At 47.6% G+C, this 27436-nt stretch overlaps 1 protein-coding gene across 1 annotated transcript in view; it reads left to right on the forward strand.

The window, feature by feature from the left end:
• NHEJ1 (non-homologous end joining factor 1) overlaps positions 1-27436 on the forward strand; it is a 421432-nt gene that overhangs the window by 26839 nt on the left and 367157 nt on the right. Inside the window, exon 5 of the mRNA XM_029605026.1 lies at positions 6633-6691. Within this exon, the coding sequence (XP_029460886.1) occupies positions 6633-6691 (59 nt within the window). The remainder of the gene's footprint in view (positions 1-6632; positions 6692-27436) is intronic.

Here is a 27436-nt window from a genome sequence, read left to right on the forward strand (position 1 = left end):
GTGCAGGATACCGAGCATGGCAGTGAAGGTCTAGGCCCTCTCCCCCTGCAGCTGGAGACCGACCTTATGCTCAGCCGGGACGGGCTGAGCTCAAGTAAAGGGTCCCCCTCCTATGGAATTCCCTTTCAAATGAACCTCAGGGAAAAATCCTCCTTCAGAAAAGCCTTAAAAACATACAGGCCGATACAGTACTGTGCGCTCGCCGGCATTTGGACGCGCGTCTTGGACGCTCTAGCTTTACCCTTTATTCAGTAAGGGGTAATAGCGCGTCCAAAACGCACGTCCAACCCCCCCCCAAACCTAATAGCGCCCGCAACATGCAAATGCATGTTGCGGGCGCTATTAGGTATTCCCACGCGATTCAGAAAACAAAATGTGCAGCCAAGCCGTACATTTTGCTTTCAGAAATTAGCGCCTACCCAAAGGTAGGCTTTTCTGTGCACCCTCCGACTTAATATCACGGCGATATTAAGTCGGAGATCCCGAAAGTTTAAAAAAGTAAAAAAAAAAAAAAATTTAAAATGGGCCCGCGGCTGGCGGCTCGAAAACCGGACGCTCAATTTTGCCGGCGTCCCGTTTCCGAACCCGTGGCTGTCAGCGGGCTCGAGAACAGATGCTGGCAAAATTGAGCGTCGGCTGTCAAACCCGCTGACAGCCGCCGCTTCCGTCAAAAAGAGGCACTAGGGACGCGCTAGTGTCCCTAGTGCCTCTTTTTACCGCTGGCCCTAATTAAAATAAAATACTGAATCGCGCGCACAGGAGAGTGGCCTGGGTGCTCGCCCGCTCTCCCGCGATTTTACTGTAACGACCCAATACTTATTTAAGAAAGCCTTCCCCAATCAGGAGGAAAAGGCATAATTATCCCAGGCCTCCCTTGGCTCACTTATCCTCACAGGAGAATCTGTTTTATCCACTTTTTGTAATTTTGTATTTTTATGTGATTTTATTTTATTTTTGTTTTAAGTTTCAGTGATTTTCTTTCTGACTCATTTATATGCAACTTATTATATATGTTTTATTGTACCCCACAGTGAACGTAGGAAGGCAGGTAACAAATGTTTTAAAATAAAGGGTAAAGGGTATTAAAAAAAAAAAAAAAAGGAACAAAGAGAAGGGGGGAGTTGAGTAGAGATTCCTTCCTCCCCCACCCCCTGGGTCTCTGTGCTCGGCACATGATCCAGCAGTTTGGGGGATGGCACCAGCCTAGCAGATTGAGCAGCCCTTGCGGTTGGTCCCCGCTTCAAGGCTCTGCTGGTTCACTGCGTGGAAGACCGTGGTGGCGTGTTCGCACATTTCTTGTGCGCCGCAGACTGCCCTCTTCAGTTCCGTCAGATTGTGCTAGTGTGCCCAACTGTGTGGCCTGTTGTGTGTTTGGTTAGGCACATAGGAGCGCCTACTAGGGAGCCCATTTGTGCATGCACGCATTTTTTGTGCACTTGCCTTTTTTGCATGCATTGTCTGAGCATCTTGAGGGAGCTCAGGTTGGGCACTTACACAGGTGCAGTGTTATCAGGCATCTTGGCAGACTATTGTGCCCATAGGGAAGAAACCTAAGCGCCTTGCCCTATGTGTTGCTTGTTATATTTGGGCATCTCAACCTGGTATTCCCTCAAATTTGTGTCAGCGCTGTTTGGAGGCTCAAGAAGAATTATCTCTTTCCAACTTTGTTAAGCCTGATTCTTCCCAGCCTGATGTAGGAATGGACAAAGAGCTGTTTGCATGGTCGCCTGATTTTGGAGCGCTCCTAACTGGTTCCTGAGCAGGGGACGGTAGTTCAGTTATCGCAAATCAGTTGCCCCCTGGTTTTGGCATGGATCCTTCTGCCTTTTCTTGGGTAGAATTTTTTCAAGGACTGCACTCCTTCCTTCTGGCGTAGTCTCCAGCCTCAGACAATCTTAACAACTCAGGATCGCCAGTGGTGAAATCCCGCATGTCTGGTACTGCGGGTAAGCGTTGGGGTATGCCTGGAACTGGCCTCCCCGATAGGGTCCCAGATGATACGGATGATGAGACCGATCCTTACTCCCTAGAGGATGGGGAAATTCCTCCGGGATTAGAGCCGTATAGAACTATGTTGAGGTTCTTTCATAGAGATGAGTTTCCAGCCCTGATTTCTCAGACATTGAAGATGCTGGGAATACCTGGGGTTGAATCCATGTCTGAGCCAAAGAAAGATCCTATTTTGATTTCCTTGCGTAAAGCCTCATGCTTCTTCCCTATTATGAAGGCCATTCAAGAATTAATTGATCTTGAATGGGATGCCCTAGAAGCTAATTTTAAAGGGGGACGAGTCTTGGAAGGGCTGTACTCCTTGGATTCAGCTGCAAGAGAGCTATTACATTTTTTGAAGGTGGATGCATTTCTGAGTGCTCTTACCAAGCGGACAACTATTCCTGTAGAAGGGGGAGTGACCTTGAAGGATGCTCAGGATAGGAGAATTGAGGCTATCCTTAAGCAATGGCGATGAATTTGCAGATAGCTTTCTGTTGTTTCCTAGTGGCTCGCTCTTGTTTATTGCTCACTCATGAAATGGATGAATTTGGTGTAAATTCCAGGGCAATGATGGAACCAGCAGCCACCTTTTTGACAGATGCGGGCTGCGATTTAGTCCGCACTTCGGCTAGAGGGATGGCTTAAGTAATAGCAGCTAGGCATCAGCTATGGCTGAGAAATTGGTCGGCTGATACAACCTTGAAGTCTAACCATACAAAGTTGCCCTTTAAAGACTCAATCTTATTTGGGAGTGAGCAGGAGAAAATGGCCACTAAGTGGGGTGAGTCCCCGGTTACTCGTTTACCAGAGGATAAGAAACAGGAACCGCGATCCTTCAGCACGAGAGGTCATGCTAGAGGATTCAGACACTTTTGACTCTACAGAGGAGCGACTTTTTAGAGGACTTGACCTTTGGGTAGATCTCAGCCCTTTTATCCCAGGCAGCCCAGACGAGGTGCAGGCCTCAGGTAGTGGAGAACCCAGAGCCACCCAATGAAGGTGTGTTGACCCACCACTGGGATGTGTAGATAGGAAGTCATCTATCTTTTTTTTTTTTTTTTAATTGGATGTGGGTCGAGATCACAACAGACCAGTGGGCGCTGGAGGTGATAAGGGATGGAAATGCTGGAGTTTCACACTGTCCCTTGGGATGTGTTCATGGTGTCTTCCTGCAGCTCTCCACAGAAAAGACAGGCAGTGGAGGTTTACGTGGTCAAGACTCCTCAGCCTGTGGGCTGTGGTCCCAGTGCCCATGTCTCAAGTAAATATGGACTATTTTCCATTTATTTTGTGGTGCCCAAGAAGGAGGGCTCTTTTCGTTCCATCCTGGATCTCAAAGGAGTCAACCGTCATTTGCGTATGACTCATTTTCGCATGGAAACCCTGCAGTCTGTGATAATGGCATTATAGTTGGGGGGAGTTTCTGACATCTCTGGATCTCTCTGAGGCATAACTACATATTCTCATCTGATTAGAGCATCAACGATTTCTGCTGTTCGTGGTTTTGGGATGTCATCAGTTTCGAGTGCTGCTTTTTGGTTTGGCCACTGTGCCCAGAACTTTTTCCAGGGTTATGGTGGTAGTGGCAGTGGATTTGAGAAAAGATGGGGTCCTGGTACACCCGTACTTGGACAACTGGCTGATTCGGGCCAAGAGTCTGGAAGAGAGCCTCTGGGTTTCACGTAAGGTGATCTCCTTGTTGCAGGAGCTAGATTGGATCATGAACCTGGTCAAGAGCAATCTTCAGCCATCTCAATCATTGGAGTAGCTCTGTGTTCAGTTCAACAGGGAAGAGTGTTCCTGCCAGAGGTCCGTAATTCAGAAGGTGATGGCGCAGGTGCTTTTATTGACAAACTCGATACACCCGATGGTGTGGTCCTATCTTCAGGTGCTTGGGTTGATGGTGACAACCCTGGAAGGTGGTACCCTGGGTGACGGCGCATATGCATCTGCTCTGTTGTCTCATTGGAGCCCACAGTCTCAAGTCTACTTGATTCGGCTCCACCTACCAATGGAAGTCTGCTTTCAACTGCAGTGGTGGTTAAAAGCAGATCATCTCGGAAAGGAGGTTTCCTTAAGTTCACCGAACTGGCTATATTCATGACAGATGTGAGCCTCCAGGGCTGGGGAGCTCACTGTCAAGAGCTGCCAGCGCAAAGGCACTGGAGTGCAGAAGACTCTATCTGGAGCAACAATCAGTTGGAAGCCTGTGCGGTCAGATTGGCATGCTTGCGGTTCTGTGACAGATTGCAGGGCCGAACGTTCCAGATAATGTCAGACAATGCAACAACCCATGGCTTACCTCAGTCAGCAGGGAGAAACCAAGAGCCAGCAAGTGTGGCAGGAAATAGAACAACTTTTGGAATGGGCAGAAGTGTATCTTCAGGAGATCGCAGCCTCACACATTGCCGGAAAAGACAATGTAAGAGCAGATTTTCTCAGCAGACAGTCTAGATTGAGGAAAATGGGAGTTGTCAAGCAAGCGTTTCAGCTAATAGTGGATTGCTGGAGCCTTCCATTTCTGGTCCTGCTGGCAACTTCTTACAATGCGAAGGTTCCTCGATTCTTCAGTCGCAGGAGAGATCCAAAATCCTTGGGCATCGATGCTGTTGTGCAGGAATGGCCAGAAGGGGCAACATGGTCCATGTTTGGCAGAATGGTTTAGAGGATCGAGAATTTCAGGAGGATAGTGCTTCTGGTGGCACCAGATTGGCCCAAGAGACTGTGGTATGCAGATCTGCAAAAGCTTCTGATGGACTCTCCCCTCTTGCACACATGAATCTGCTATGTCAGGGGCCTGTCTTTCACGAAGATCTGAATCAATTTTGTCTTCGGTATGGCCCTTGAGAGGGCTCGGTTCCTGAAGCATGGATATTCTGCCGCGGTGATTGCCACCTTGCTACAAGCGACAAAGTTCTGCACTTCCTTAGCCTATGTGTGGGTTGGCAAGTGTTTGAGACTTGGTGTGAAGATCAAAGGGATTCTTTCTCATTCGGTTAAGATTCCACTCATTTTGGAGTTTTTGCAGGATGGATTGAGTAAAGGGTTGGCCCTTAATTCCTTTAAGGTATAGGTGGAGGCTCTTGCCTGTTTCCAAGGTAAGGTGAATGGTGGGCTCTTGTCGGCTCATCCAGATGTGGCCCATTTCTTGAAAGGAGTGAAGCATCTTCGTCATCCCTTGCGGTTACAGGTGCCCTTGTGGAGTCTTAATCTAGTTTTGGATTTTTTTGACGGGTCCTACTTTTTGATCAATGTGTAACCTTTCCCTGAGGTTACTGACCTTAAAAACAGTGTTTCTTGTAGCAATTTGTTCTGCGCGTCGAGTGTCTGAACTACAGGCCTTGTCATGCTGGGAGCTGTTTCTATGGCTGACTCCAGGGGTGATACAGCTTCATTCTGTTCCTTCCTTTTTGCCAAAAGTTGTCTCATATTTTCAGTTGAATCAGTCTATTTCCCTGCCATCTCTGAACAGGGCTAGAGATGCGGAGGAATTTCGCCTGTTACGGCCCTTGGATGTAAAAAGACATATCTTGAGGTACTTTGAGGTTTCTGAACCTCTCAGAAAGATGGACCGGCTGTTTATTCTCCTTGGTGGGAGTAAACAGGGTGAGCCGGTGTCGCAGGCTGGATTAAGGAAGTGGTCACAGCTGTGTTCGTGGATGCTGAACAGCCATTGCCTAGTCATGTTAGGGCTCATTCCACTAGGGCTCGGGCAGTGGTAGGCAGAAGTTAGATTGTTGTCTTTCATCGACATTTGCCGAGCTGTGACATGGTCCTCATTATTGCCTGGATGTATAGGCCTGGGAGGACACAGCCTTTGCACGTGCCCTCCCGCCCTGTTTGGGAGTAGCTTTGGTACATCCCACTGGTTTTGGATGCACCTGTCTGTACGCTAAGAAAGGATAAATTACTTCTTATCTGATAATTTCCTTTTCTCTAGTACAGACAGGTGAATCCAACTCCCACCCTTGGCTGCTGACTGGTTGTATTGTGGTCCTCCTGCATGGCAGTACTGGTAAGTGTCATTCCAGTCCCTAGATTACTGTAATTACACTCTTTGTCTGTGCTCAGTGTTTTCCTGTTTACTGAGTGCTGGAATGGCTTTTTTTCTAGTTTGTAGAGAATACTGACGGGCTGTCGTCACTGCAGGGGTCTATATACTGTGATGTCATCTTTGCTCTGTCTCCATCTGCTGGTAGAGGTGCATAACCCACTGGTTTTGGATCCACCTGTGAACTTTCTTCTGCCATCACATCCATCCTCTGCTTCCCTCCCCCAGCCCCTGCTCTAGAAACTGGCTGTGTTCAGTAGCCAAGATGAAGTTGGGAGGCAGACTGTACAGGGGAAAGGTATCGAACAAAGGGAAATTGTTGTACTGCTTGTCTAATGTGTTGGGAAACATCTCTCTGCTGCCAGGGCCATTGCTAAAGGCCCTCTTCTGGATTTCCTGATAGAGTAGTGCTGTGAAATCTCTCTGGTAGTGAGGGCTGCTTTGCTCTGCTTAGTTTGCTGTTCAGTATCTCTTGTTGCACGCTGAGGCCCAGCTGTGACTGTATCTGCTGCATGCCAGGCGGACACTCTTACCCCAGATGTTATGCAGTAGGATTCTCAATCTCCATCCTCTTACATTGCTCCTACAGGCCGCCTAGAAACCGAGGTGTTTGATAAGAAATCTTTCCTGGAGAGCTTTCTGTGCAAGGTAAGTGGGGCTTCTCTTTACTCCTGCCAGTATTGTGTGGTTATGGTGTGCCCATAGCACTGTCCCTCTTGGCAGGGATTAAAATGAATGGCATTGTATGCTAATTTGCTTTTTGGATCCTTGGACTTATAAACCTGTGCATCGGGCAGGAATTGAAAAGTGAATCCTCTGGTCCAAAGTGCATGTGAGCAGAAACAGGTAACTTGCTTGAGCTTTGCCGTACTCACCCACACATGACACTGGGGTGACGTGACTCATCGTCCAGGAAGTGAAGCCCCCAGGCTACGTCCCGTTGCACTCTCTGTAACCTCAGGTAACCATGCAGCCCTTTACTGTTAGCCACCAGCTGAAGACCCGGGACTTCTCACAGACTCACTATGACTAATGTTCTTTTGGTCTGATCATGTACGCGATAGGGACTATCATTTTGCTTTCTGTTGTTCCTGCTCTTTTAAACTTACATGGGTAACTTTCGGTACATGAAATTCCCTGTGTAGTCATTGTTGAAAGATTATACAAATCATGAGGCATGGAAGGCGCTCCTCTGGTACTTGTACTGTAAAGAACACCTAGCTAGGTGAAATGCTACCAAGCAGACTGTTAGTTTTACTGGAGCAGAAAGAAGGGAACCAACGACTGAGCTTTAAAAGGGGTGTAATATAGGAGGAGATCAAGCTTAGGCAGCTGGCGCAGCATTTTCTGAGATAGTAACGGTTCATGGGAAGAGCTAGAAAGGTCTGTGTTGTATTGGCAACTTCAGTGTATGGCACAAAATCTTAAACCTTGGTTTATGTAAACTAGATTATTTCATGTTTTCTTCATTCAAAACACTGTGGCATGTTTAGCTATTGTTGAGCTTGTTTCACAAAAAAAATATCATACTTTTTGTTTATGGTGATACCTCGCCTGTTGATCCCAGTTTAATTCTCCTTGTTCTATGTAACTGCATTCTTACATGCCTGTTAATGTTAAAATATAAACCGAATTGATTTGTAGCTTTGCTACAAGAATTTCGGTATATAAAAATGCTAAATAAATAAATAAATGGCTAATTTGTGGGTTGAGGCATGACCATGTTTCTCCTGTTTTATCTCCGATTAAATTTATTTATTTATTTATTTGACATTTTTTTAATACCGGGATTCATGTAAAATTTTACATATCGTCTCTGTTTACATTGTAACTGAAAAACAGGCATGTGAGAATGCAGTTACATAGAACAGGGCATAAAACTTGGATCAGAATACATGGGGAAAAACTTGGAACATAATAAGGGGGAAAAAAACACAAAAAACCCCGCATATTTATATTATTAGGCACATATATTTAATATGAGAGACATAAAACTTTGGGGTAAGCTGATGTAGAGAAGGGTTACTAAATTGTAAGGGTGGCATGATTGGATAGTCTTAATTTAGAATGATGGCTGGTGTGATGGTGTTGATGTATGTTGTTGTCGTACTTAGAACGCTTGCTCAAATAGCCAGGTTTTTAGTCTCTTTTTAAAGTTGATTGGGCAATGTTCTGAACGGAGTTCTGGCGGTAGTGAGTTCCATTGTGCTGGACCTGCTACTGACATGGCTCGTTTGCTTAGAGAGGTTTTGATGTATGTTGTTAGGAGAGTTTTTGTATGCTGTTCTCGTCAGTCTGGTTGGTAGATGTGGTTGAAGTGGAATGTTGAGTTCCAGTGGAGTGAGCTTGTGGATGGTTCTGTGAATGATCGTTAGTGTTTTGTATAGGATTTTGTACTTGATTGGGAGCCAATGTAGGTTTCTTAAGATGGGGGGTAATATGGTCTCTCTTGTTGGTCTTAGTCAGTATCCTAGCAGATGCGTTTTGCAACATTTGAAGGGGTTTAAGGGTGTTAGCTGGAAGGCCGATTAGCAGAGAATTGCAATAATCGATTTTAGAGAAAATGATTGCTTGGAGTACTGATCGGTAATCTTGGAAGTGTAAGAGTGGTCTGAGACTCATTTGCCTTTCTTTAAAGTGCTACTTAGGGGTGTTCCTGCATATTTATCACATCTTTTAGTTCCATACACCCAGTCTACATCTTTGCATTCTAGTAAGGAAAAATGACTCCGGATTCCCTCCCCATTTGAGATCAGATTGGAGCTGAGCAGCTTTTTCTTAGCAAGCACCGTTGATCTGGAATGCTTTGCCATTGGAGCTTCACCTGGAGTCCAGATTTATGAAATTCAAGAAGAATGTAAAAGCATGGTGGTTTAAATAATCTTATGAGGAAAATGAATCTGTATGACCTGGTATCAAACTGGGGCTTTCAGTTTTACCTTTTATTATTTTATGATGTTATGCTGAGTGGCATGTAATACCTTAGCCCCACCTCTAGTGCCCACTTAGGATTAAAATCTGTGGATGCTCGCTGGGTCCTAGCTGTAGCCCTACACTGGTAAACTCCCACCTGCCTCTGGGCAAGTACCCCACCTGCAAGCTATCTTCCAGTGGTTTCTAGGGACACTGAGACCCCACACGACGTAGGGGTCACACAGTTCCTAGAAATGCACCCACAGGGCAAATGCAGAAAATACTGGGATCATTTATCAGTCCAAGATGGCAGAGCTAACAAACTGAAGAGTTTATGAACAAAAAGTGGGAATAGTGAATGGAAAAAGATTTAATGTGCAACCAGCAGCAGATAAAATAAGAAGGGTTAACTATGAAAAGTTGTCTGCAAAGTAACTTTTCACTACTCAATGGTGCCTGGGGAGCTTCAGGAAATGTGCTTCACTGGAGTTGGAGCAGGGTCAGGGTCTCAGCAGAGAGCTCTGCTCCCTCTGTACTTCCCGCTGACACAAGAGAGTCCCGGAACCCTCAGGGCTAGTTCTCTGGCTGAAGGGCCAATCAGAGCACAAAGTACAAGCTCTGACCAATTGTCTCCTGTCTAGTTATAGCTTTCTGACCAATGGCACGGCCACATGTTACAGTCTTACAGCTTCCTCAGGGATGCTGGGAAATGTATGCTGTCCAAGCCTCATTCTGAGTCAAGCCAGCACCCCAAGCCTCTGTTTGAACTATGGTGCCAAGATCAAAGGTCACTTGCAGGCCAGCACAGCGGAAATGAGTTCTCTGGAGAAAACAGTAACAGAGCAAAACAAGAAATCACAAAGCATGCAAACCTACTGTTTCCCCACTCTGTTTTAGTAGTTTTATGTAGTGTTTTCTTGTATGCTGGTATTTTGATTTGTATTTCTAATGAATATCTTTTATTGTGAACTGCTTTGATTATTTAAAAAAATGTGGTTTATTAAGATTAAATAATCTACCTTATAAATGGCCTGTGACCGACGGCCCGCAAATGCGCAGTAGAGACCAGCTCTACCGCGCATGTGCGGGCGAGCACGTCGCTCTGAGCCAGCGTCAGAAAAAAAGAAAAAACAATGGCGGCGTCCAGTGGCAGCGGCAGCGGCGTTGGGTGGCGGCGTTGGGTGGCGGCGTCCGGTGGTAGCGGCGGCGGCGTTGGGTGGCGGCGTCCAGTGGCAGCGGCGGCGGCGTTGGGTGGCGGCGTCCGGTGGTAGCGGCGGCGGGTGGCAGCGGCATGGCGGCATCCAGCGGCGGCGGCGTTGGGTGGTGGCGGCGTCCGGTGGTAGCGGCGGCGGCGTCCAGCGGCGGCGGCGTTGGGTGGTAGCGGCGGTGGCGGCGTCCAGCGGCGACGGCGTTGGGTGGCGGTGGCGTTCGGTGGCAGCGGCGGCGGCGGCAGCGAGGGAGGAGAGAGAGAAGGAGGGACTGACAGAGAGGGAGGGACTGAGTGAGAGGGGAGGAGAGAGAGGGAGTGGGACTGAGTGAGAGGGAGAGAGGGAGTGGGACTGAGTGAGTGGGAGGGAGTGAGTGGGACGGAGGGAGAGGGGGGACTGAGTGAGGGGGGAGGGAGATAGAGAGGGAGTGGGACTGAGGAAGAGTGGGACATAGAGGGAGGGGGGAGGGAGTGGGACAGAGGGAGGGAGTGGGACTGAGGGAGAGGGGGAGGGAGTGGGACTGAGGGAGAGGGGGAGGGAGTGGGACTGAGGGAGAGTGAGAGGGAGGGAGAGAGGGGGGGAGGGAGTGAGACTGAGTGAGAGGAGAGGGAGGAGTGGGTGGGAGGTAGGGGGTGGAGGGGAGAGAGAATGAGGGGGAGGTGAGAGACAGAGGGATGTAGCCCTTTTTAACGGCGGTGGCAGCGAGGGAGGAGAGAGAGTGAGGGACTGAGTGAGAGGGGAGGAGAGAGAGGGAGTGGGACTGAGTGAGAGGGAGAGAGGGAGTGGGAGGGAGGGAGTGGGACGGAAGGAGTGGGACTGAGGGAGGGAGGGAGTGGGACTGAGGGAGAGTGAGAGGGAGGGAGAGAGGGGGGAGGGAGGGAGTGAGACTGAGTGGGAGGGAGGGACTGAGTGGGAGGAGTGGGTGAGAGGGAGGGAGGTAGGGGGTGGAGGGGAGAGAGAATGAGGGGGGAGGTGAGAGACAGAGGGATGTAGCCCGTTTTAACGGGCTTAACGGCTTGTTAAATATATTGGAGCTCTACTGTAGGACCGGCCTGGATCTTGAGTGAGAGATTCAGATCACACATTAATAGGAGTTTAAACTAGAGGAGAGGATTTGGATTTAAGTACTCACCTTTCCAAATCCTAGCTCACGGTGAGTTACAAATCAGGTACAGCAGGTATTTCTTACCCCAATAGGCTTACTAAATAAGGAAAAGCAGGAATAGAGCACCCAGCACATAATCTCCAGATACTACCTGGAAATTATTTTTTACCCCTCAGATAATTGTAATCAATAATCCGAAATCTCCCATGAGAATTCCATCAATGAAAATTCCATGTCATAAACCATATCGTACTTAATGTTTATTTGTTACCGGATCCTATTGGCACCCTTTCTGTAAACTACGATCTATTCTTTGTTATACGAGCCCTATTGTAAACCGTTATGATGGTAAATAACTTAATGACGGTATAGAAAAACTTTTAAATAAAAATAATAAAAATACTATCTATGGGCCTGATTCCTCAAGGTATTTTCCCATAGACACAGAGTGGGAGAAAAGCCTTAGTGAACCAGGCAGTAAGTTTGTAGCTGGGCCAATGGAGGGTGAAGTGACTTGCACAAGGTGGGACCATGAAAGGGAGAAGCAGGATTTGAATCCTGGCTTCCCTGGCTCTCAGTTCTCTGCTTTAGGGAGATGGTGGATGGAAGGTGGTTTATTTGGGCAGTCGTCCCCAAACAACAAATTAAGTTACTGGAGAAAACCACAAAAGTGAGGACCTCAAATGGCTGCCTTTGAGCCACAAGGGGGACCAGGTCTGCTGCTATGCAGAGTTTAGTCAAGGCGAGGGTAAATAGCAGGAAAGCTGTGAGCACACACGCTTATAGTATGGGCAGTACAGTTCCAGGAGGGCAAGCTTAGATATTATCGTGGAGACTTGGTTCGGTGTGAGATATGGACATAGCAGACTAACGTTTGTTCAGGACGGGTAGGGAGAGGAAACACAGGTCAAAGACATCCAAAAGTAGGACTGAAGGTATTGGTGGGAGATGTTAATCTGGTGGATGTGAATTGGAGAATCCCTAAGATCCAGACCCCCTTCAAGTCACTTTCCTAAGCTAAATGGTAATGGGACTCAGACGGGAGGGGGCAGTGCTAGATCTGGTACATTTCTGATGTCCTGGCTGTAGCTACCTGAATGCTGGTCATCATCAAACAGTATGAGTCGATGTAACAGCCAAAGCAGAGACGAGTCACATCGAAGCCAAAGGACTGCATTTCAAAACCAGCAACTTCGTGGAAGAGCCTTAGAAAGGTGCTGGCACGTGGGAGGATAAAGGAGAAGTGGAGGACCAGTGGGCTAAGCTCGAAGGAGCTATGGAAAGAGCAACAACTCTTTATGTTAAACAAAAGTAAGAGGAAAGAGGTGGCTGAAAAGGTAAGAACACAGACTGTAGCATTAAAACCTAAAGACGACCATAGGGAGGATCATCTGGTGAAGCGGAAAGAGGCGGGGGAAGTAGGATGGCAAAGGCGCAAGTGAAAGAAAAGATAGCCAAGGTGGCGAGACGTTTTCAGATGTGTGGGTGAAAGGAGGAAGGCCCGAGATGGAATTGCAAACTGAGAGAAGAGCGGGAGAAGGAAAAGGCAGACATGTTAAACAAATCCTCCCTGACCGCCTGCTGATTGCCAGCAAGGCTGTGTGCGCTGGGGGGGGGGGGGGAGATGAAAAGCTGAAAGTGTCCAAAGCCATGGGACTGGAGAGAAGGTAGGATGTTATCCCTGTTTTTAAAAGTGGCAATAGGGAAAAGGTTAGTCTGACTTTGGTAGTAGGAGAATTCCTGGAGACTTTTCGGAAGGAAAGGATAGTTCAGCGTCTTGATTTGAGTGTATTGGGAGATCTGAACCAGTGTGGTTTTATGAGAGGGAGGCCATGTCGGAGAAACCTGATGGATCTCTTTGACTGGATGACTAGAGAATGAACTCAGGAGTAGGACGCCGGACGTCAGCAGAAACTTTGATAAAATCCATAAATAAACTCAGCAGTTGAGAACTAAGGTTTTGGGCTGGATTAGAAACTGATTGAGGAGTAGAGAAAGAGTGTGCTGGTAAATGGAGGAGAGAGAGCTGATGAGTGGAGCGTCTCAGGGCTGTTTCTGTACCTCGGGATTAGAGTGAGAAGCTTCAGGAAAGTTCAACTCTTTGGCAGTTAAGTTTCAGTACAAAAAAGATGCAGAGCTGATGCCTTTGAAATGCAGACATCCAAGAGAGCAGTACATGATGGGGCTGTAAAAGCTGATGTCCTGCTGATTCATGGGAATCGATTTCAAGGTGGTGAGCAGAGCCAGAGAGATGCATAGGAGAAAAAAAGGAAGTGACTCTTCCATTGTACCAGTGGTGAGAGCTGACCTGGAGCATTGCCGCACCTCTGGAAGGGTATAGATAGAGTAAAGATGGTCCAGAGAAGAGCAGCCAGAATGATGCAGGGGGCGAGACATTCATGTGAGTGATGCACAGGAAGTGAGCCTTTTTCAATGGACGGGGTCATGATAGGAGGCTTTTAGGGGGATAGACTCGGGAGCAACATCAGGAAATATGTTTTCATGGATGGAGGCTAAAACAGTAACAGACTTCAAGTCCTCATGGGATAAGCAGAGAGACAGCAGAAGCAGGCCATGGGGGATCCAGGCTGGTACTAGAGAGTAAGAAGGAAAAGGGTACTATCCCAGAAATTAGGGAGTCTAGCAGGTCTGCCTGGCAGGTGGACCACCCTGGGTTTGTCTGGCAAACTGCATAGGACTAATAGCAATCAACAGGACTTAGACTGTGACAAATGATCACTGGATGTGATGTGATTATTACTGAGAGACTCTTCTACCATTTTATGTTTCTAATTGCTGGCATGTTTTAAATTGTGTTAGGATTTATTTTATTTTATTTTTTTATTGATTTTCTCAATGATTACAAAGCATTACAACTTTGTTCAGAAAAAAAGAAACAAACTTAAGCTGATAATACTTCCATACTGGGAAATAATCATTATATAACAGACCACAAATATTTAAAGACAGGGGAGAGGAACACTTGAGGAGCTAAACAGAAAAGAAATAAAAAATGACAAAGAACGTGTATGGCATGCTATCTGCCCATTATTTATTCCTGAGTAATGGGGCTAGGAGCAGCCTTTTACCTGAATCTAGAAACAAGTTAAGCTGCTCAGGGGCAAAATATATATAAAGATCATTATTTCATTTCAAAATACACTTACAAGGAAACTTTAGTTGAAAAGTGGCTCCTGACGCAGAGCTGGGAAGCCTTTCCTCCTCTCCTGAGTGGATCCAGCTAGGTCTGGAAAGATCTGAACAAAATGCCCAGGGAAAGTAACTGCGCATAACTAGACTAAGGTCCTGCTCATAAACTAATAGGATAGCTCTTTCCAATATGTGGGTGGTGGAGGACTCCAGAAACGCCGTCAGGTTCCCCATATCACGCTGATGCTGTTCCACCCTCCCTGCAGAGCGCCGATAAGGGAGATATTCTACTAGAAGATGGAAGCTTTTCCAAGGAGATCCTCAAGACCTCAGTCAGGTACTTCCTTAATGTAGTTCTAGGCTGCTCAGCAATCACTTTAGGGAAATTCAGTAGCCTGAGATTCAAACGCCTCAGACGATTTTCCTATTCAAGGACAGCTGCTCTTGAATTATAGTAGATTGAACTTCCTGCCCTTTTTTTAATCCATCTCCCAAGCCTTGAATCCGATTTCTATGATCTTCTAGCTGGGAGTTATGTTCTTGTGCTAAAGTCTCCATTTTTTCTGCAGTTGCAGAGATTTGAGTTGAGCAGTTTTGAACAGCAGACCCTCGTTGTGCCACCAGTCCCCATAGGGAGTCCAGAGCCAGCACGGTCGGTAGCGACAGCTTGAGGCATACCTAGAAAGGCTGCAGGGTCTGTCCTCTCCTGCATCGACGCCGATGTCTCGCTCCCAGGCTCCGCGGTCGCTGGCCCCTTAGCTGCAAGCGCTGTCTCCGCAGCGCTCTGCGAGGGGGCTGAGAGACACCTCCCCAGATGAGACGGAGGCTCCTCTTCCGCTCTCAGGATAGATTGCTGTGTATTGAGGTTTGGCACGCTGGAAACACCTTAACTTTCACTTTCCTTTTGGGAGGCATATCCACGACCACAGAATAAAAAATTAGAGGAACCTTGTAGAGAGCAGCCCGATCGCTGCTAGCATGCCGCCATCTTGACTGCGCTAAATTGTTATCGTTTTTATCACTGCCTCGTTACATTATTTGTCTTTGATGTCATTATGTGTGTTTTCTTTTGTTAGCTGGCTAGGGCCTATGCATAGGCGGCATATAAATAAAGAAACCTGTAAGTTTGTCATTTATGTAAATAAAAGTATAACTCCCCAGGATGCTGGATGTTCAGGTTATTAGGCTTAGAAAGGGAGAGGTGCTGGGTGTGTACTGCTGTTACTTCTCTAGCACTGCCAGACATGAGAGACGGAGCTCACACTCTAATCAGAATAAGAGGACAGGTGTGGCTTTGATGGAGTAAGCTACAAAACCCAGGGCTCTGTCCATAGAAAAGTATATGAGCAAGGGCAGGACCCTAACTTAGTCAGTTGCACTACAAAATAGGCTTCACATCCTCTGCACAATTAAACCTAAGGCATCTTTAAACAGATCTAGAAGCATAAGAACATAAGAAAATGCCATACTGGGTCAGACCAAGGGTCCATCAAGCCCAGCATCCTGTTTCCAACAGTGGCCAATCCAGGCCATAAGAACCTGGCAATTACCCAAAAACTAAGTCTATTCCATGTAACCATTGCTAATGGCAGTGGCTATTCTCTAAGTGAACTTAATAGCAGGTAATGGACTTCTCCTCCAAGAACTTATCCAATCCTTTTTTAAACACAGCTACACTAACTGCACTAACCACATCCTCCGGTAACAGATTCCAGAGTTTAATTGTGCGCTGAGTAAAAAAGAACTTTCTCCGATTAGTCTTAAATGTGCCCCATGCTAACTTCATGGAGTGCCCCCTAGTCCTTCTACTATCCGAAAGAGTAAATAACCGATTAACATCTACCCGTTCTAGACCTCTCATGATTTTAAACACCTCTATCATATCCCCCCTCAGCCGTCTCTTCTCCAAGCTGAAAAGTCCTAGAAAGAAATGAATGGGGGTGGGGGGATAAGGATAAGGTGAGCTCTTCCTAGGGAGTCTCAGTGAGTCGGTTGTGAAGATCAACTCATTGCAGCAGGACAAGCTCTTGCTAACAAGCTGCGCCCTACAGTACTGAGATCCATGGGACTGATGCTGCCATGTCGTGCTCGTCTGCCGTTCTTCCCTGTAACTGTGGGGTACCATGCACAAGGGATTGCTTCCCACTCAGAAATAATACCTGAAGTGCCCCGAAGCAGAGGGAAGCGACTATGGGGGGGTTAGAGCTCGCTTCTGCAACATTCGTGCTTCTAACCCCTGAAGTGACCCTGAACTCCAGGCAGAAAAGGATTGATTTCTTACGCTGAGAAGGGTGGGCATGAAGGCACCCAGAATTGTTAGACATAAAGCATTCGGCGCAGTGATTTCCAGAAACAAGTGGCCTCTGCACCTTTCCAGGGACATAAATAATGAAAGTAGCACAGCCGTTTCAGCCAAGTTTGCAAATCTGAGGGTAATAAAAGAAGCTATGGGCAGAAAGCCCATCTCACATAGGCAAGTCCTGGAAGGAGGTTTCAGCTCAGATATCTACCTGTCAGGCCTGGGGCTTCCCTGCTGTAAGCAGCCTGTGCTGAGGCAGGAGGATGTGGCTGCCTAGGAAGATAAAGAAACAGGGAGCGCACAGAGCTGTACGGGGGCGACGGAGGCCCGGAAATGTTCCCGCCACACTGTCCTGGCGTTCCGGGTCCTGAAGCCAGGGAGGGGGCGAGCTTTTCTGCTCATCCTGCATTGCAAATCAGGCAGAGGTCTCCGAATCTTGCTTAAAGCTCTGTGTGTGGCATCAGGTGCTCACACGTGGCGCTTCTGCGCGGCGCGCGCTGTTCATGGTCCTCGCGGAATTATATTCATGCTCCCAGAGCAAGAGGGCGAGTGAAGCCTTACAAAGCACGCAGCAGAGAGACCTCACAATCTCTCTTTCCGTCCACACACTTAACGCAGAGGAAGGTCCCGTAACATCTGCTCCGCTCCAAGGCCTTGCTGTTTGGGGAGACCCCGTGAGCTCCGTTTCTTTAGTCACGGGGGGGCGATCCCCCTAGCAGCTGCTTCCCTAGTGCCCTTCGATCCTGAGACCCCTGTAGTGTTTGTGATCCCCAGTCCCTGCGGAGGCGGAGGGTTGGGCTGGGCCCGCCAGTCATCGCTTCTCATCGTGATCACTTGTAAGGGAACCGCAGCGCTGGGCTTGGTGGTGAATTGTGATAGTTCGGTGAAGGTCTCTTTTGGAAGCTGCTTTCTTTTCCCTTTTGGTAGCAAAAAAAAAAAAATATTTGTCCTGCTCCCGGTGAGGAGAACTTGCCTGCAGCGCTCTGGAAAAGAATGGATTGGGCTGGATGAACGGCGTGCCTCGCAGACCAGGCTTGCTTTCTGCTCTGTGTGCTCCCTCGGATACTATAAAAACAATTTCAGCTGGTGTCTGAGGGGACTTCAGGGATTTTGTGACTCTGGGGTTTCCATGTTGCTTCCATCAGAATAAGAGTCGACAAACAGGTTGTGGGGAATCCTTATCTGTGACCCGTGCTGAGAGCTTTTTTCCCCCATTGGGTCAGTGGAGAAGCAGCGCAGTTGCACTGGGTTTAAACAGTAGAGTCAGCTAGGACTGACGAGGTCTGCAGAGGTCATTGCAGCTCAGGAGAAGGAAGGGGGGAGGGGAGTGAGTGAGGTGATGCAGAGAGTTCAAAGGGCTTGTGTTAGGTAGATAATGGCTGGTGGCCACATGTAGCACGCAGCCTTCTTTATGGCTGTGAATGTTTCTTCTACTGATGTAGCATCCCTCATCACATTGTTTGCACTGGATTATGTGTGTGGATGTGCCCCTGTATTCTAAATGCCTTTCCCATATGCTTAGCCATAGGGTCCTGTGATTATATAAGGCCTGCACAGCTTACATTGTGCTACATTGCAGAATGTTTTGCATTTGTTCCCCTCTGAAGCTCACTTCTTATTGGTTTTTAGGTGTCCTTTACCAAAGGAAGATAAGAGGGCTTTCTGAGTAGGTTGGGTCCTGGCTTTCTGTCTGGAGTTGATTTTGATGAAATTTGAGATGTGAGAGGTAGACCCTCAGAGGAGCTGAAAATGATTCCTTTTGGCAGGAGGATTGGATTATGGCAGCTCCCGACAGCCCTTGTTATGAAATGTAGTATGCAATAAAGTACGTATTAGTTATCAATTATAAGCAATCAAGGAAAAACAAATCTACATATGTATAAAATAAAGGAAATATAAAGGGAGAGCCGGAGAAATGGAGCATCAGCTAATCCCAGTAAACAAAAGAATCTCAGGAAAATAGGCCTTTTGAGCAGAGCGCACACCAATTACTTCAAACCAGACCATCCTTGGGAAAGCTTTACGGGTGAGAATCCAAGAATGCTCCCAAGTGAGACGGCTCATGAGACACCCACTCTTGCTGCTGGCAGGGAAAACGTAACTGAAATACTGCTCCTTTCTGCAAGGCCTCAGCTCTCATTGATAAGAGCATTTTCCTTCTACCCTGGGTAGCTTTAATTAAATTGGGTTAGCACCAGACTTTATAACCATGAAACAAAACCTGTCTATTCCTGAAAAAATACCTAAACACAATATTTTTATCCATTAGATAGGCAAAAGAGATTAATAAGGGTCTCCTTCTTGAAATAACTAATTATTGCAAGGTCTCTAGAAAGGCAGAAATGTCCAATGGTACCGCTGGTTCCTCAGCATATGGCAAGTAATACACTTTAGTTATTACTGGTGCTGTATTTTAGGCAGTTTTAATACCTGTGTCACATATGATTTCAAAAGTTCCAACGGGGAATTATTTTCAATTACAGGAAAATTCATAAAACGCAAATTGTGAGCTCTCAAACTGTTCTCTATATTTTCAAGCCTTCTGTTGGTGATTTTTTTCCCCTTGTAAGATAGTATTTTGAACTTTTTCCATCTCTTTTAACTGACTTTCCATTTCTGCTATTTTCCTATTTTGAACTTCAACCTCTTTAGCATTTATAGTAACTTGATTTTTTGTCTCTTGTACAACTCCAGTTAAAGCAATTTATAGATTTCTCTAGCGACTGTAAAGCCGTCCATATAGTGACTAAAGTTATATTCTCACCATGAGGCATTGCTTTCCTCTCACCTCCTATTTCCAGTGAAGTGCCAGCCTATGGCTCCTCCCATTTCAGCTGAATCCAGCCTCTCTCCTTCACTCCTCATAGTAGGCTGGATCTCAGCCCTGAGCTCTGCGGTGGTTTGTTCCAACGTTGTTATCCTCTGCAGGGCCGCCTCTCCCCTTCCTCGGGTTCCACCCGTCGGGGCTACGGCCTCCCAACTTCCTCGTTCTCCTTCAGGACGTGGTGGTGCCGGCCTGCCTGGACGTCCGGGGCTCAGCGATGTTTCCGGGGTCAGAGGGGGAGAGCGCACGCTCGGCTGTTCTTCCCTCAGCGACCGGCTCTCCCGGCATCTGCTGTGGCACTGCCGCCAAGAAAGTCCCGATCCTTCGGCGTGGAGGTAAGGTCCACTCCTCTCAACCTCGCCTTTCTCTTAGTATGTGGCACGGTGTATGGAAGAAATCAATAGAAACAGGAAGTTTTCACGGAGCTCCTCACGGCACGTCCGTTCAGTCGGCCATCTTGCCGGCTCGCCCTGGAAATCTTGTTTATCCTTCAAGTGCACCTTTCTAATCTTGTTTCAGTTTGTTAGAACCTGGAACTAGAAAATGTAAGAAAAATCCTAAAAGACCTATAGTCACTACTGGAGGATGAATTACAGAAAGATATAATATAATCCCTGCTTCTCCAATTCTAGCCTTTTGACCTGAAACAGAGTCTCTGTAAGCTTCAAACGGAAAGCTGAAGAGCAGAAAATGGCCCAGAGCCTTGCGAAACTCCACGCTGCGATCAGGGTTCTTGCATGTGGACGTGCAAGCTTTGAGGCTCCAGGAGCTCCTGCTGAACGCCGGCATCTTCTGTTTGTCTTTGTTTGGTTGTGAAATGTTGGTGTGAAAAAATAGAAGATCTTGTAGTTCTGTTACAGTAAATGTTGAGTAGCTCCTGTCCCACTTGCTAACAGGGCACAGGGGTGCAATGGGGTAAGCAGACACCTAGTGGGACAGAGGTTACATTAAAATGGCACATCACCTTGGGAATCATCTTAGTGTAGCCACTACTCCAACGCCTTGACCTCAGGGGCTCTTGGGGAAGATCATGCACCATTTCTGCTCCTAAGCGCACGGGGTCTGCCTGCCTAGGCCCTCAAGATCACTTCTAGGTTGTCCACAGTAGTTCAGAACAGAATCATTTACTGAGAGCCTTAATCGCAGGTGAAAACTCATAGTGGGTGCACGCATGTGTCCTGCACACTCTTAACAGAAAAATAAAGTTCCAAGAAAGCATTCTCAGTCAGTAGCTAATCTGCACACCCTGACGGTAGGCGCTCATACAAGGAGCCCTCTCTGGGCACTTACATAGAAACATAGAAATGACGGCAGAAGACCAAACGGCCCATCCAGTCTGCCCAGCAAGCCACGCAGTTTATCCATTCCCCCCTCCCACCCATCACTATTGGCTTCCAGCACCCTCCGGCCCCAACTCCCTTCCACCCCTCCACCAATGCAGAGAGCAGCGCCGTATCCGCATCCCAGTGAACATCCAGCTCAAACAGGGGTAGCAACTGCCGCAACGAGCAGGCCACACCCCTGCCCCATACTCCTACCCACCCCTGCTTTGTTTGTTTTTTGTTTTTTTTTTTTTGGAGATGGCAGCCCTCCGTGAAGGCGGAACACCAACCACTGGCCACTGGCATCCCGCTCCGTGAATGCCTCTGTGGCTACTGCCGCTCCGTGCAGTGTTTTGCTGCCTGAAGGTGGAACACCAACCACTGGCCACTGGCATCCCGCTCCGTGAATGCCTCTGTGGCTACTGCCGCTCCGTGCAGTGTTTTGCTGCCTGAAGGTGGAACACCAACCACTGGCCACTGGCATCCCGCTCCGTGAATGCCTCTGTGGCTACTGCCGCTCCGTGCAGTGTTTTGCTGCCTGAAGGTGGAACACCAACTACTGGCCACTGGCATCTCCCGCTCCGTGAATGCCTCTGTGGCTACTGCCGCTCCGTGCAGTGTTTTGCTGCCTGAAGGTGGAACACCAACCACTGGCCACTGGCATCCCGCTCCGTGAATGCCTCTGTGGCTACTGCCGCTCTGTGCAGTGTTTTGCTGCCTGAAGGTGGAACACCAACCACTGGCCACTGGCATCCCGCTCCGTGAATGCCTCTGTGGCTACTGCCGCTCCGTGCAGTGTTTTGCTGCCTGAAGGTGGAACACCAACTACTGGCCACTGGCATCCCGCTCCGTGAATGCCTCTGTGGCTACTGCCGCTCCATGCAGTGTTTTGCTGCCTCCTCTTTATTTACGCCCACTAGACTTGATGGATCCACAGTATTTATCCCATGCCCCTTTGAAGTCCTTCACAGTTTTAGACTTCACCACTTCCTCCGGAAGGGCATTCCAGACATCCACCACCCTTTCCGTGAAGAAATACTTCCTGACATTGGTTCTTAGTCTTCCTCCCTTAGTGGTACCTGGAATCCAGTAGACTGGAGCTGGATACTCCTCTTTAGACAAATACAGATGAGCTTTTGAATAATGCCTTCTTGAGAAGTCACTCTAGGATGGTATATTTATTTATTTATTTAAAAATGTGGGTGGAGTACAGATTTCACCCAATAAAACAATTCAGCAAATACCCCAAACCTGGCCATCCTCCTCCTGAAGCCAGCTAGGAAACTCCACTCCCTTACATACCTGTTGCAATCTCCCTGCACCTCTGAGGAGTAGGGAAATGCCCCTGTCTTTTTTGAGACCACCTCTGATTCTGTGGTAATCTCGGCAGTCTCCTTAGATTCCAGGACAGAAAAATCTCCCAGATCCTGAAGGCCTGGGCCCCCAGCCACCTTCCCAGAACAGGAGATGGGACAGAAGAAATAGCCTATGTCTTGGAAAGAGAAACTCGGAAGAAGGAAAAGAACCAACCTGCAACACGAGGGCTCCCTAGTTAAATTTATGAATACTCCCACTCTCTCTGACCTGGTAATCCAGTCCTTAGGCACCACTGTGGAACCTCTGCACAAACGTACTTCACAATCATCTTCTCTTCTCTCCTTTTTCAGCAAGAGACACGTGCAGGGGGCAAACTGAAGTTTTTCTCATCCTTAACTAAAGCAAAACTTGTAAAAAGCAAACAAACAACGTAAGTGCCTAGAAAATGATCCCTTCAGAAGACTAGCAAATGTTTAACCATGCGTGCTTTTCCTAGGCAATGTCCTGAATGCTTGTATCTTGAAACAGTCCATAATGCAGGTAATGGAGCGGAGCAGAGCAGACAGTGTGTCCCATGAGAGATCAGGCTGAAACCTGTTCCTCTGTGACCTAAAACTAATCAACAGCCTGTGATATGACCTGAGCTCTGTGCCTCACAGTGAGCACAAATAGCTGGGTGGCTGATGGACGTGAGGACTGATTGGTAATTTGCCTGTCTGATGTGAAGTGGTGGACCTCACCTATCACCTAGATAGGATTATAGACAGTGCTGGGGAGGAGCCGGCTGTCAAGGTACATGTGGGCACCAACGACATAGGAAAATGTGGGAGGGAGGCTCTGGAAGCCAAATTTAGACTCTTAGGTAGAAAGCCGAAATCCAGAACCTCCAGGGTAGCATTCTCTGAAATGCTCCCTGTTCCATGTGCAGATCACCAGAGGCAGGCAGAGCTCCAGAGTTTCAATGCGTGGATGAGACAATGGTGCAAGGAAGAGGGATTCAGTTTTGTAAGGAACTGGAGAACCTTTTGGGGAAGGGGGAGTCTCTTCCGAAGGGATGGGCTCTAGCTTACCCGGGAAAATATAGACCAGTGAGCTTGACTTCGGTGCTGGGAAACTATTATAAAAATAAAATCACAGAATATATAGATAGACATGATTTAATGGGACACAGCCAGCATGCATTTACCCATGATATGTCTTGCCTCACAAATCTGCTTCACTTTTTTGAAGGAGTTAATAAACGTGGTTAAAGGTGAACCGGTAGATGTAGTGTACTTGGATTTTCAGAAGGCATTTGACAAAGTCCCTCATGAGAGGCTTCTAGGAAAAATAAAAAGTCATGGGATAGGAGGCGATGTCCTTTCGTGGATTACAAACTGGTTAAAAGACAGGAAACAGAGAGTAGGATTAAATGATCAATTTTCTCAGTGGAAAAAGGTAAACAGTAGAGTTCCTCAGGGATCTGTCCTTGGACCAGTGCTTTTTTATGTATTTATAAATGATCTGGAAAGGAATACGATGAGTGAGGTAATCAGATTTGTAGATGACACAAAATTATTCAGAGTAGTTAAATCAACAAGCGGATTGTGATAAATTGCAGGAGCAAGACTGGAAGATTGGGCATTCAAATGGCAAATAAAATTTAAAGTAGACAAGTGCAAGGTGTTGCAAATAGGGAAAAATAACCCATATTAGGAGCTACCACCCAGGAAAGAGATCTAGGCGCCATAGTGGATAATACATTGAAATCGTTGGCTTGGTGTGCTATGGTCGTCCAAGAAGCAGACACTTCCCAAAAACATAAGCAATGTAATTAGTAACATAATGTAATAGCCAAACATCTGAAAATATCTTACTGCTTATGTATTTGGCAGCACACAAAAGGTATGTAAAAGCAATATATACAGGACTATTTATGAGACATTGCAGAAGGGATAGAAGGTAAAGTTTGTCTATTTGCAGATGATACTATGATCTGCAACAGAGTGGACACGCCTGAAGGAGTAGAGGGAATGAGATGTGATTTAAGAAAGCTTGAAGAGTGGTCAAGGATTTGGCAGCTGGGATTCAATGCCAAGCAGTACAGAGTCATGGATCTGGAGTGCGGCAATCCAAAAAAGCTTTATGTGATCAGGTGGAAGGCTGATGTGCACGGACTAAGAGAGGGACCTTGGTGTGATAGTATCTGGCGATCTGATGACATCAAAACAATGTGACAAGGCGATAGCTAAAGCCAGAAGCATGCTGGGCTGCATAGTGAGAGGAATAATCATTAAGGAAAAGGAGGTGATAATCCCTTGTGCAGGTCCTTGGCGAGGCCTCACCTGGAGTACTGTGCTCAGTTCTGGAGACCGTATCTCAAAAGGGACAGAGACAGGATGGAGACGGTTCAGAGAAGGGCAACCAAAATGGTTGGTGGTTTCCATCAAATGACTTATGAGGTGAGGCTGAACGACCTAAATATGGATACCTTGGAAGAGAGAAGGTATAGGGGAGATTTGATACAGACCTTCAATATCTGAAAGGCTTAAATGATGCACAATCGTCAAACCTTTTCTGTTTCAAAGAAATCAGTAGAACCTAGGGGTCATGAAATGAAACTCCAGGGAGAAAGACTCAGAGCCAACGTCAGGAAATATTTCTTCACGGAGAGGGTGGTGAATGCCTAGAATTCCCATCTGGAAGAAGAAGTGAAGACGAAAACAATAAATGAAGTTAAAAAGGGGCATGGGATAAACACTGTAGATCCTTAAAGGCTAGAGGTGGAAATGAAGAAAAGGGTGAATGGGGGCATCCTGCATGTGGTAGCAGCTCCTACCCCTAAAAAGAAGGCACGGGGAACTGCAGAGGCGGGGGTGGAGGTGAAAGGGGAATTGGATTCAGATTGACAGCCAACACTGGGCCCTGACTTTTACAGCCCAGGCTACTTATACGCAGAAATTAGAGAGAGAGTGCAGGACTGCTTCTACGGCCAAATTCCAAAAGTAAAGTACGTTCAAGCTGTTCACCCTGTAAAATGTTGCTAGCAGTAATTTTGTTACGGGTTTGACAGTTGCTTGGTTTTGATTATAAATATCATTCTCACAGGACAAGCAGGATGGTAGTCCTCACATTGGGTGACATCACAGGATGGAGCCCAATCACGGAACACTTTTGTCAAAGTTTCTAGAACTTTGACTGGCACCTACTGGGCATGCCCAGCATGGCACTAAACCTGCAGCCAGCAGGGGTCCCCCTTCAGTCTTTTTTTTCGCGCTGCAGCAGCCACGTGGGTTAAGGAGCTCCACAGAGATTCCTGACAGGAATTTTCCTCACGGACTTACTAAAAACTTTCATACTGCACAGGGGTCCCTCCTTCGAATTTTTGACTCCACGGTACTCCGGTAAGTTTTTACCCGTTTTCGGTCGATTCCCGTCGAGTTTGGCCCTCACGGCTTACTGGCCGTCGACCGTACCGCGGCTAAATTTTTCAAAGGCCATGGCATCGGGGTTCCGTCAATGCCCAGACTGTACTCGCACCATGTCCATTACAGACCCGCATAAAGTCTGGGTAATGTGTTTCAGGTGCGAGCATGATGTCCTGACTTGCACCAAATATGCCTTAATGACACCAAAAGGTCGCAGGGCCAGAATGGAGAAAATGGAACTTCTCTTCCGTTCTCAAACTCCGAGGCCGTCTATTGCATTGACGTCGTCTGAACCGGCACCGTCCACTTTGCGCCAGTATCGGCCACTGGCCGGTGACCGTCTGGCGTCGACGACTTCTCGGCCTTCGACTCCCTCTACTCCCCCTCAGGACAGAGGGGATCGTAGAGAGAAACATCGGCATCGACACTGCAAGTCTCGGACCATCGAGGAAGGAAAATCTTCGACCTCGCCATCGTCCGAGCCGCCATCGAAGAAACCCCATCCAGAAAAGGCACCTACCCTTTCTGTGACCAGGTCACCGAGGCAACCCTCACCTGGACGGGTATCGGGAGCTGCGACTCCGCCTTTAATGGTGGTCCCTCCAGCTATGCCTCTGCCTCCTTCATCCCTTCTGGAGCCGGGGCTGCTTGCTCCATGCCTCCGTGAAGAACTGGACCGGATGGTTCAGGAGGCCATCGATAAGGCGATGCACAGACTCCAAGATCCTCTGACACCGAAACCTGTGCCGATTGTGGAACCGACCACCGATCCGATTCCGGCAGCACTGGCACCACTGCTCTCGAAGATGGAAGCGCTTATAGCCGCTTTTCCACCGATGGATCCTGGGTCACAGATGGCTCCAGTGCCCTCCCCGCTTACCCTGTCATCGGGAGGGGAAACACCGTTCCGCATTCCTCCATTGGGAGTTCTTCCGATGCCTCAACCATCGATGCCGATGCACCCATCGGCGCCACCAATCCATCCATTGATGCCCTCGATGCCTTCATCGGTGCCTCCAGTACTTCCCTCAATGCCTTTGGAGCCTAGACCGGGACCTTCAGGAATACCATCATCCCGTCCTTCTCAGGCGCCTAGAGGGGCAGGTCTTGATACCTATGATACCTGGACCGACGATTCTTCCCAAGACACCGATGACTTGCCATCGTCACCTTCTCCTACTGAAAGCAGGAAGCGTTCTCCTCCAGAGGACCTATCCTTTATAAATTTTGTGAAGGAAATGTCTGAATTGGTTCCCTTCCAATTGCAGACTGAACAAGATGACAGACATCAAATGATGGAGCTGTTACAATTCCTGGATGCTCCCAAGGAAATAACCTCCATCCCTATTCACCAGGTTGTTTTGGATCTCCTCAAAAAGAACTGAGAACACCCTGATTCTATTGCTCCAGTCAACAGAAAAGCTGATACCACTTATTTGGTCCAGTCAGCTCCAGGATTCCAGAAACCTCATCTGGATCACCAATCTGTGGTTGTAGAATCTTCCCAAAAAAGGGCAAAAAAATCAAAACCCCACTCTTCCTTTCCCTCAGGAAAGGAACAGAAATTCCTGGATGCCATTGGCCGGCGTATCTTCCAGGGATCAATGCTTATCTCTCGGATCGCCTCCTACCAGCTATATATGACCCAGTACAACAGGGTCTTATTCAAGCAGATACAGGACTTTGCAGAGTCCCTGCCTCAGCAATTCCAGGAACAGCTTCAAACCCTGGTACACAAGGGTTTCGAGGCAGGGAAGCATGCAATAAGATCCTCTTATATCATCTTCGACACCGCTTCCAGGGTATCTGCAACTGCTATTTCGGCAAGAAGATGGGCCTGGCTCAAGT

This window comes from Rhinatrema bivittatum, chromosome 6 (genome assembly GCF_901001135.1).
Source record: "Rhinatrema bivittatum chromosome 6, aRhiBiv1.1, whole genome shotgun sequence".
Lineage (NCBI taxonomy): Eukaryota > Metazoa > Chordata > Amphibia > Gymnophiona > Rhinatrematidae > Rhinatrema > Rhinatrema bivittatum.